General features: G+C 41.1%; 3 protein-coding genes across 3 annotated transcripts; 1 reads left to right on the forward strand and 2 right to left on the reverse strand.

Annotated features, from left to right (window-relative positions):
* Positions 1-82: 82 nt before the first annotated feature.
* Positions 83-2,520, reverse strand: LOC106957263 (olfactory receptor 52E4-like). Its single transcript, XM_015048534.1, has 4 exons — positions 2,492-2,520; positions 1,240-1,629; positions 859-1,085; positions 83-713 (listed from the first exon to the last, which is right to left on the reverse strand). Exons 1-4 carry the CDS (start codon positions 2,518-2,520, stop codon positions 358-360), a joined length of 1,002 nt encoding a protein of 333 aa, XP_014904020.1. The 3' UTR covers positions 83-357.
* Positions 2,521-2,792: 272 nt separating this feature from the next.
* LOC106957264 (olfactory receptor 52E4-like) lies at positions 2,793-4,364 on the forward strand. The gene is made up of 3 exons (XM_015048535.1): positions 2,793-3,223; positions 3,561-3,787; positions 3,872-4,364. Exons 1-3 carry the CDS (start codon positions 2,793-2,795, stop codon positions 4,234-4,236), a joined length of 1,023 nt encoding a protein of 340 aa, XP_014904021.1. The 3' UTR covers positions 4,237-4,364.
* A 790-nt stretch (positions 4,365-5,154) lies between these two features.
* Positions 5,155-7,998, reverse strand: LOC106957271 (olfactory receptor 2K2-like). Its single transcript, XM_015048543.1, has 4 exons — positions 7,874-7,998; positions 7,346-7,738; positions 6,581-6,807; positions 5,155-6,034 (listed from the first exon to the last, which is right to left on the reverse strand). The coding sequence occupies exons 1-4, from the start codon at positions 7,882-7,884 to the stop codon at positions 5,679-5,681; spliced, it is 987 nt and encodes a 328-aa protein (XP_014904029.1). The 5' UTR covers positions 7,885-7,998; the 3' UTR covers positions 5,155-5,678.
* Positions 7,999-8,474: the final 476 nt, after the last annotated feature.

Below are 8,474 nucleotides of genomic sequence, written 5' to 3' on the forward strand. Positions count from 1 at the left end.
TTCTATGACCCTGACTCTGGATTGGTATTTATAACTTTATTTTTACATGTAATGAATCTCATTCTGCTCACCTCAAGACAGTCAATAAAAGTGTTTTACTTTCATGTCTCACTTTATACTACTATCTGAAGTGCATGGGATACTGGGGAAGGTCCTGCTGTACATGAAACCAGTCACAGATAATTTATTTTGTCTTTCATGTAGATATTCTGCCTCTAAAACTATGTGGACAGCAGCTCATTACAGCTTGGTTTTCACTTTCTGCAGATCCAAAACAGACCTGCTTGTACAACATTGCATTATTACTAGCTACTGTTACTTCAACATGTTATAAATATAACAACATGACAAAATAAGTCAGTTCTTGTGAACAGTTCTGGTAGAAAAACGCTTGATGATGCTGGAGCGCAGGTCCTTACTGACCAGCCCATAGATGATGGGGTTGATGGCCGGAGAGAAGGTGATGGACAGGATGCCAAGAAACTTACTAACGTTTTGGGATACGGATGGAAATCTGTAGATAACGACTATAATCATTGTGGTTAATTCATAGAAGACATACACAACAAGGTGTGATGCACATGTCTGGAAGGCCTTGGTCCGGATGCTGCTGCTGCTCCTGCCCTGCTGAAAAGCAGCTCTCAGGATCCTGATGTAGGAATAAGCGATGACAACGAACATCCCTGTACTCACAAACCAGGTGATGAATAAACCTACAAAACATAGAGAATTACAGAACCAGTCACATTCATGCACAGTCAACGATCAGCAGTGGTAACTGTTTCAGTAAAATGAGCTTTTTGTTGTCTCTGTTTCACTCTGATGGTTGTCTATTTTTAGTTGTTCATTTGCACTGACCGTAGATGTTGCTGATAAGGGGGGGAGCACAGGCCAGATTCATTATGGACTTATTGCTGCAGTAGACGTGCTGAATGATTCGACTGCAGTAAGAGAGATTTACGTGGAAGGAGAAGAGCACAGCGATGAGCAGCAGAGCAACGATCCAGGCCACAGCGCAGCAGCTGTGCAGCCGAGCCGAAGTCATGATGGAGTGATACCTGAGAGGTTCACACACTGCCACATACCTGCAGACAGACAGCAAAAAACCACACTTGTATCTGTACGATGCATATTACTGTAGAATAATAGTTTGGACAATAGAAGAAAATGTCAATATGTTAGCACATAGAAAAATGTAATACAAACATAGATACCAGCAGCAAATTTATGATTTATCACCTGTCAATAGCCATCACTCCCAGGATAGTGTGCATCGCAACTCCATAAGTGTGAATACAGAAACCCTGAGCAATAGCTGGGAGGTAGCTGATCTTCTTCTGCCCCATCAAGAAGTGCATCATGAGGCTGGGAAGCACCGCCGTGGCGCCCAGCAGGTCGCAGACCACCAGGTGGCAGATCATCACAAACATGGGTCTGTGCAGGCTGCGGTCCGTCATGATGACACAGATCACCACACCGTTCCCCAGCAGCACCACCATGTAGACGAACAGGGCCAAGAAGAACAAGAGAGGACCTTGTCCTGGTGAAACATCAAAGCCCTCCAGTTCAAACACAATCGGCTGCCTGAGAGGAGTCAATGTTAGGTTCTCCATCCAAAGCTGGACAGCTCTGTGAAACACAAGCAGATTAAACCCTCCTGCATATTAGACATAAAACTGCTATGAAAAGACAGAGCAATTTCATCTTTGCAGAGCATAAGTAAATAAGTTACAGTTCTCCTTGGTACAGATTGTAAAATAATACCTGAAAATTAAACACCACTTAATGGAAAATCTTAGAGATGCTAAAATCTTCATGAAATACATAAACAGAAAACAACAAAAGGTGATGTTAAACAATGAAGAAAGGATGTCCACGTCTGATCTTGCCAGAGCATCAGTGTCGCTCAGGAGGTTTCCCATTTAAATCATTTCATATCTACTGGTTTCCCATAGCACCACCTCTCCCCGCCTGACAGCCAATAACGATACACTTTAATATTATTAATTTTTTAGAGGGCAAAGTTCAAATTTACACATCATTTTCACCCAACACTGACAACCCATGGTCCAGGGAAACAGAGAGGTAATTTAACTTGGTTCTCTACAGCTTCTATTCAATTATCCACCCATTGTCCCAATAATACAGGGCCTTATCCACGGCCAAAATTAAACAAATTAAAGACTGACCTAAAGAGATCAGCCATGAACATAAAGATAAATACGACTCTGGTCAGAAAAAAATATAGAAAAAGCATTTTATCGTACATCAGGTCTCTTTCTCATGTGCAGAAAGAGACCTGATGTATTATTGATAGTTGATAACTTTATTTGTGATAATCAGATACTTTTTTACTTTTACTTAAGTACAAATGTTAATGTGGTAGTTTTTCTTTTACTTGAGTACATTTTTGTCTGTGTATTTGTACTTTTACTTAAGTACATTTTTTGAGTACTTTCTCCTCCACTGCCAGATACACAGATCTCAGTACGTCATGGGAGGCGGGGAATCCGTTTCCATGGTTTAGTTGACAGTGGTAATGAATCATATACGCAGTGACTTTATTTAACGGACAAGCCAGTTTGCTCAAAAATGAGAACAGCACCAACACAATGAGAGGAGAGGAGGGCCCTCCTTCATCGTAGACTGAAACTTTAGTTCTCAGCTGTTGAGGTGATCACTGATTTATACTAATTCATTGCATTTCATTTTATGACCTTTTGGTTTGCAATCTGTAAAATAAAGAGCTGTATCTTTTACGTTTTATAGCTTGTACTGAGCATCAATATGACATGTTTGTTGGTAAATCTATCACACTGCTTGTGTTTCACAGAGCTGTCCAGCTTTGGATGGAGAACCTAACATTGACTCCTCTCAGGCAGCCGATTGTGTTTGAACTGGAGGGCTTCGACGTTCCACCAGGACAAGGTCCTCTCTTGTTCTTCTTGGCCCTGTTCGTCTACATGGTGGTGCTGCTGGGGAACGGTGTGGTGATCTGTGTCATCATGACGGACCGCAGCCTGCACAGACCCATGTTTGTGATGATCTGCCATCTGGTGGTCTGCGACCTGCTGGGCGCCACGGCGGTGCTTCCCAGCCTCATGATGCACTTCTTGATGGGGCAGAAGAAGATCAGCTACCTCCCAGCTATTGCTCAGGGTTTCTGTGTTCACACATACGGCGTAGCGGTGCAGACCATTCTGGGGGTGATGGCTATTGACAGGTGAAAAAATGTGTCAGGTGTGAGAACATTATGGACTGCAGGGATGCAAGAGTTTGTAGATTTTAATGTTCAAAATGTGCAGTATAGGAGCATTTGGTGGATTCATTAATTTACATTAAACTTCGATAAATGTTCTTAATAATGAAATAGTTGGGTCATAAATTATCTTTCACCTCAAAGAGGAAGTTCCCTTTCATTTAATGTTTATTTTAACAGAAATAAATTCAGAACAGATAAATGTCAAATACAAATAACATCTTAACATGATCCCTGAGAAACCAGCTTAAATAACCATTTAGTTAAAAACCGGTTCCCTGACAGCTCTGTCTCTCTGCAGGTATGTGGCAGTGTGTGAACCTCTCAGGTATCACTCCATCATGACTTCGGCTCGGCTGCACAGCTGCTGCGCTGTGGCCTGGATCGTTGCTCTGCTGCTCATCGCTGTGCTCTTCTCCTTCCACATGAACGTCCCGCTGTGCGGCCATCTAGTCCAGCATGTCTACTGCAGCAACCGGGGCATCCTGAACCTGGCCTGCATTCCCACGCCTGCCAGCAACATCTACGGTCTGGACATTTACTACGAGGGAAGCTCCGTGTTTGGTCAGAAACTGTGAAAATGATTTGAGTTGTCTTGTCTGTGTTTTTCAGGTCTGGCCATGACCTGGTCTGTGAGCACCGGGGTGTTTGTCATCATTGCTTTTTCCTACATCAGAATCCTTAGTGCCTCCTTTAAACAGCGGAGAACCGACACCAGGGTCCATAAGAAGGCCCTGCAGACGTGTGTGCCTCATCTCGTTGTGTATGTGCTCTATCAGATAGCCTCAGTTATCATCATTGTCAGTCTCAGGTTTCCCTCTGTCACTCAGAACATCAGGAAGTTCTTTAGCATCCTCTTCATCATAGTTCCGCCAGCTCTCAACCCCATCATCTACGGACTGGTCAGCAAAGACTTACGATCCGGCATTACGAAGCTTTTCTCCATGCGAATCGCGAGAGTGTGTCACATGGAGTGACACACAGATGTCTCCCAACAGAAACACCAAATAATCCAGCCCTGCAGAACATGCTTGATGTTGTCTTCTCTTTGGGAACATCTGGGTTGCGCTTCACTCTCATGTTTGGGAACTCTTTATAGAGTCAAGACTTTAAGGTTTGGCATGTTGAATCAAACCAAAGTTGTCGAGTATCACACAGTCCTTTGTCCCTCTGGCAAGGAGGATACTGAAACCTCCTACAATTATTAAGCAGCCATAATCAATGAATATAACAGATAAAATCTCATTAAACTCAATAAAAGCATGCCCACATATTTTGGGGTTTTGTACAGAGGTAGTGTCGGAGCTTATAGCCTTTTATCTCAATTCCCAAATATTCAAGAATCAAATTTTCCCAGAAAAACCTTTTCACAGTTAGTGAAGCATAAAAAATTGCATCAACCCCTGCCTCTCTTTTATATTTTCCATTCTTACTTAAAAAAGTGTAATTAGGAGGTGCTGCCGCAGTCAGTACTGGTGATTCATTATTGTCATCCAACAATGTTTCTGTTAGAGACACGGCTTTATGCAAAGCCAAACATAACATCGATAATAATTTCAGTGATGAAGTCATGAAGCAGAAGCTGATAATCATCTTATATTTAACAGACAATTTTAGTGACTTTCTGCTGGATAATTGATCAACTTGAGGTTTGACTTTAGACTGCTGCATTTAGTTTTTTCTGCTTTCTATCAATGTTCTCTCAGTGATCTGGAAGAATACAGATGCTAAGCTAATGTCTCTCCCCAAAATCAATAAATGAATCAATCAACAAATCGACGACTGTGTGACCAAACAATTCCACTTCTGAATGTTTGGATAAACCAGCAAAGAAGAGACTCTGTTCTGTTTTCCTTTAACTTGCAATAAACAGACGTGGAAAGTTAAATAAAATGTGCTTTATTATTTCAATGAGGTTTAAACACATGGCATTTTGTTGTGTTCTTTGTACATGGATAGTTGATGGCTTTATGTGTCCTGCTGGGTAAAAAGGCTTTCACATTTTCTGCCACCTGGAATATTAAACTGAAGGATGTAAAGTTATCACCTCTTATTACTTTGGGGCAATTCAATCCATTATAAAGGGCAGAAGCATCAGATCACTCGTCTACTGGTACTAAACCTTTGTTTAGTGAAACGCTGTCTCTTGGTTGTGTATATTTGGTCTTGTATTTTGGATTTGCTGTTTTCTGCTGCTGTCTTGCCCCAGTCACTCTTGGAAAAGATGGTTTTAACCTCAGTTAAGTTATTTTTCCTGGTTAAATACAAACATGCATACACACATCTATCAGTCACGGATGCCAAATGATGTGCGACCTCTTAGAACATGAATTATATAAACTTTTTACAGCATCTATAAGAAGCATAAGTTCCACCAGAAGAGTTAGATAATCTAAGAACAGCAGCTACAGTGTTAGTGCTAAGTTTTGTTTCTTACTCTGGTTGAGAAACGTTTGATAAAACTGACCCTCAGGTCTTTACTGACCAGTCCATAGATGATGGGGTTAATGATTGGGGGAATGATAAAGACAAGAACACTGAATAACTTTTTTATGTTTGGGGAAAGAGAGGGGAATCTCTGAATTAAAATCACAACCAGTGAAGAGGTCTGATAGAGAACATAAACAACAATGTGTGGAGCGCAGGTCTGAAACGCCTTGCTGCGGATGCTGCTGTTTGTTCTGCCTTGTTTAAAGGAAACACTCAGGATTCTGATGTAGGAATAGGCGATGATGAAGAAGGTTCCTGTGCTTAAAGTCCAGGTCATCGCTAGACCTGAGAAGAAATTTAAAAAGTGGTTATACAAACTGACTATTAAAACCATTCACATTTTCTGGAGCATCACATGTGACCAGCTTGTGTGTTCGAACACAAATTATGTTTATTCATGTAAAGAGGTAAATAAGTGAAAATAGGCAGACTGCTTCTTAAGATAAATTATAACAATTATTATCTTGATTGAATTGTAAATACAATTGTATTCGAAACTATAAAAATAAACAAAGTTAATGTAAGTTCTCCTGTTAGGCACAAGCATAGTTTTTAAAACAGATGGAAGTGTTCACCAAACCATTGGTACTGCTTTGCATTAAACTTTTATTGTAAAGGTTTTGTTGGCTCACGTGAAATTTATTTGACAGATGTCAGACAGGAAAGTTAGTTGTGAGAGTTGAAGACATGAAGGTCACGTTGAGGAGTAAGGCCTCCACACAGGGGGCGCTCTTTTCCCCTGCGCCAACAGCACGCCTCTGCTTTGCACTTATAAAGTTTATATTTCACCTGTAAGCGAAATACATTAAACCTTAAAAGTGAAGCACCGACCGTAGATGTTGCTGGCAGGCGTGGGAATGCAGGCCAGGTTCAGGATGCCCCGGTTGCTGCAGTAGACATGCTGGACTAGATGGCCGCACAGCGGGACGTTCATGTGGAAGGAGAAGAGCACAGCGATGAGCAGCAGAGCAACGATCCAGGCCACAGCGCAGCAGCTGTGCAGCCGAGCCGAAGTCATGATGGAGTGATACCTGAGAGGTTCACACACTGCGACGTACCTGCAGAGAGACAGAGCTGTCAGGGAACAAAATCCCTAAAGCTGAAAAACATAAGGTCTTTAAAACTTTAAACTGCATTTTCACAGGCAGTTCTTTAAAGTTAAACATGACTTAGTGTCTAAAATTTCCTCATGGCAGCTGTTTTATGACTGAATTGACCAACAGTTACATGTGTTAAGATGCAAGAAAAAATTCAGATATATGTTCAAAGTCCTCTTAGACATAATAACACTAATACAATTAAGCATCTGTTTGATAATTAGGAAAATATTTAAAGTTTTCTTTTTGCAGTCTGTCATTGTATTTGTTGTTGCTGTATGAATAAGCTGAATGGACTGAATTAAACAGAATTATCTTTAAACCTTCCTACAACCTAAAAACTGGTATTAAATGCGCTGCATAGATTTATATGACCACTTTAAAAGTTTGGATTCATTTTCATACATATCATAGAATATAGTTCATACTCAAAACCAAAAGAGAAAACTTCCTGAAAAAAAAATAAGGGAATAGTTTTATAAACTTTTCTACTACTTACCTGTCATAGGCCATCGCACTTAAAACAGTCGACATTGCTGCACCATATGTGTGAGCGCAGAATGCCTGGACGATGGCTGGGATGTAGGCGATCTTCTTCAGCCCCATCAACAGATCCATCATGAGGCGAGGAAGCAACATTGTGGCCCCCAGCAGGTCACAGACCATGAGGTGACAGATCATAACAAACATGGGTCTGTGCAGGTTCTTGTCTGTCATAATAACACAGATCACCACACCGTTCCCCAGTAACACCGCTATGTAGGCGAGCAAAGCCAACAGAAACAAGAACGGTCCGTTGCCTGGTTGAACATCAAAGCCCTGCAGTTCAAAAACAATCGGCTGTTTGAGAGGAATCACCGAGGTTTGGTTCTCCATCCAAAGCAGTACAGCTCTAAAGAAGCAGAGCAGATTAAACCTCAGATGATACAAATGTTGGTAGATTTATACTGTGAGAGTGACATACTGTAACAGATGAAAACACAAATGTGTAGCTACATTTCACATAAAACTAATGATAGCATATTACCTCCAAATCATGCAAATGACACTTAATTGGAGACAGCATCAAAGAATAAAATGTGCAATCAACAGCATCAGAAGCTGAGATTGTATAACACTAAATAATTACTACTCTGTGTGTTGGAGAGAGTCAGCCTCTTCTCTACTGAGAGCACTGACGTTGCTCTGAGGTGTGGATGAAAACTTGCATCCCTTTAAAAGATCTCTACGTGTTTTCAACTCCTTCTCAAACCTAGCGGTACCATGGAAACACCAACACAGAGTTCCCTGTCAGGCTTGACTTTCCTGAACCCCTGCATGTGTTTGGAAAATACCAAAAAAAAAAATTTTATCGCTGCAACATCACAAGTTCTTCATAATGGTCAAGATTCAGTGATACTGATATCGACAGAACTCATCCTCATGTTTTCACTAGAAATATTTGAACACGTCAGTCAGCAAGACCACAGAACAGCACAGAAAAGAATTTACAACGAACATGAGAATTCGTCATTAATTTTAACATGAAAGTCAGGCTGAAATAATGGACCACTTTTCAACCCTGCCGCGCTCTTAAGAGAGGGGGGTTCATCGGATCCCACAAGCTTTTTGAACTGAGCACAATCTGG

The sequence above is a fragment of the Poecilia latipinna genome, unplaced genomic scaffold, assembly GCF_001443285.1.
Source record: "Poecilia latipinna isolate Pla-1442-1.1 unplaced genomic scaffold, P_latipinna-1.0 Scaffold891, whole genome shotgun sequence".
NCBI lineage: Eukaryota > Metazoa > Chordata > Actinopteri > Cyprinodontiformes > Poeciliidae > Poecilia > Poecilia latipinna.

What these genes read in the sequence shown, in the direction of transcription:
- LOC106957263 (XM_015048534.1), bottom strand. Translation starts at nt 2,520, where the DNA reads ATGGAAACGGATTCCCCGCCTCCCATGAC. An exon ending in GATTCCCCGCCTCCCATGAC is followed by an intron (nt 1,630 to 2,491) that starts GTACTGAGATCT and finishes TGTGTTTCACAG; the next exon opens with AGCTGTCCAGCTTTGGATGG. An exon ending in CCTTATCAGCAACATCTACG is followed by an intron (nt 714 to 858) that starts GTCAGTGCAAAT and finishes TATGTTTTGTAG; the next exon opens with GTTTATTCATCACCTGGTTT.
- LOC106957264 (XM_015048535.1), top strand. Translation starts at nt 2,793, where the DNA reads ATGTTTGTTGGTAAATCTATCACACTGCTTGTGTTTCACAGAGCTGTC. An exon ending in GGGGTGATGGCTATTGACAG is followed by an intron (nt 3,224 to 3,560) that starts GTGAAAAAATGT and finishes GTCTCTCTGCAG; the next exon opens with GTATGTGGCAGTGTGTGAAC. An exon ending in GCCTGCCAGCAACATCTACG is followed by an intron (nt 3,788 to 3,871) that starts GTCTGGACATTT and finishes TGTGTTTTTCAG; the next exon opens with GTCTGGCCATGACCTGGTCT.
- LOC106957271 (XM_015048543.1), bottom strand. An exon ending in AGTGCGATGGCCTATGACAG is followed by an intron (nt 6,808 to 7,345) that starts GTAAGTAGTAGA and finishes GTCTCTCTGCAG; the next exon opens with GTACGTCGCAGTGTGTGAAC. An exon ending in GCCTGCCAGCAACATCTACG is followed by an intron (nt 6,035 to 6,580) that starts GTCGGTGCTTCA and finishes ATTTCTTCTCAG; the next exon opens with GTCTAGCGATGACCTGGACT.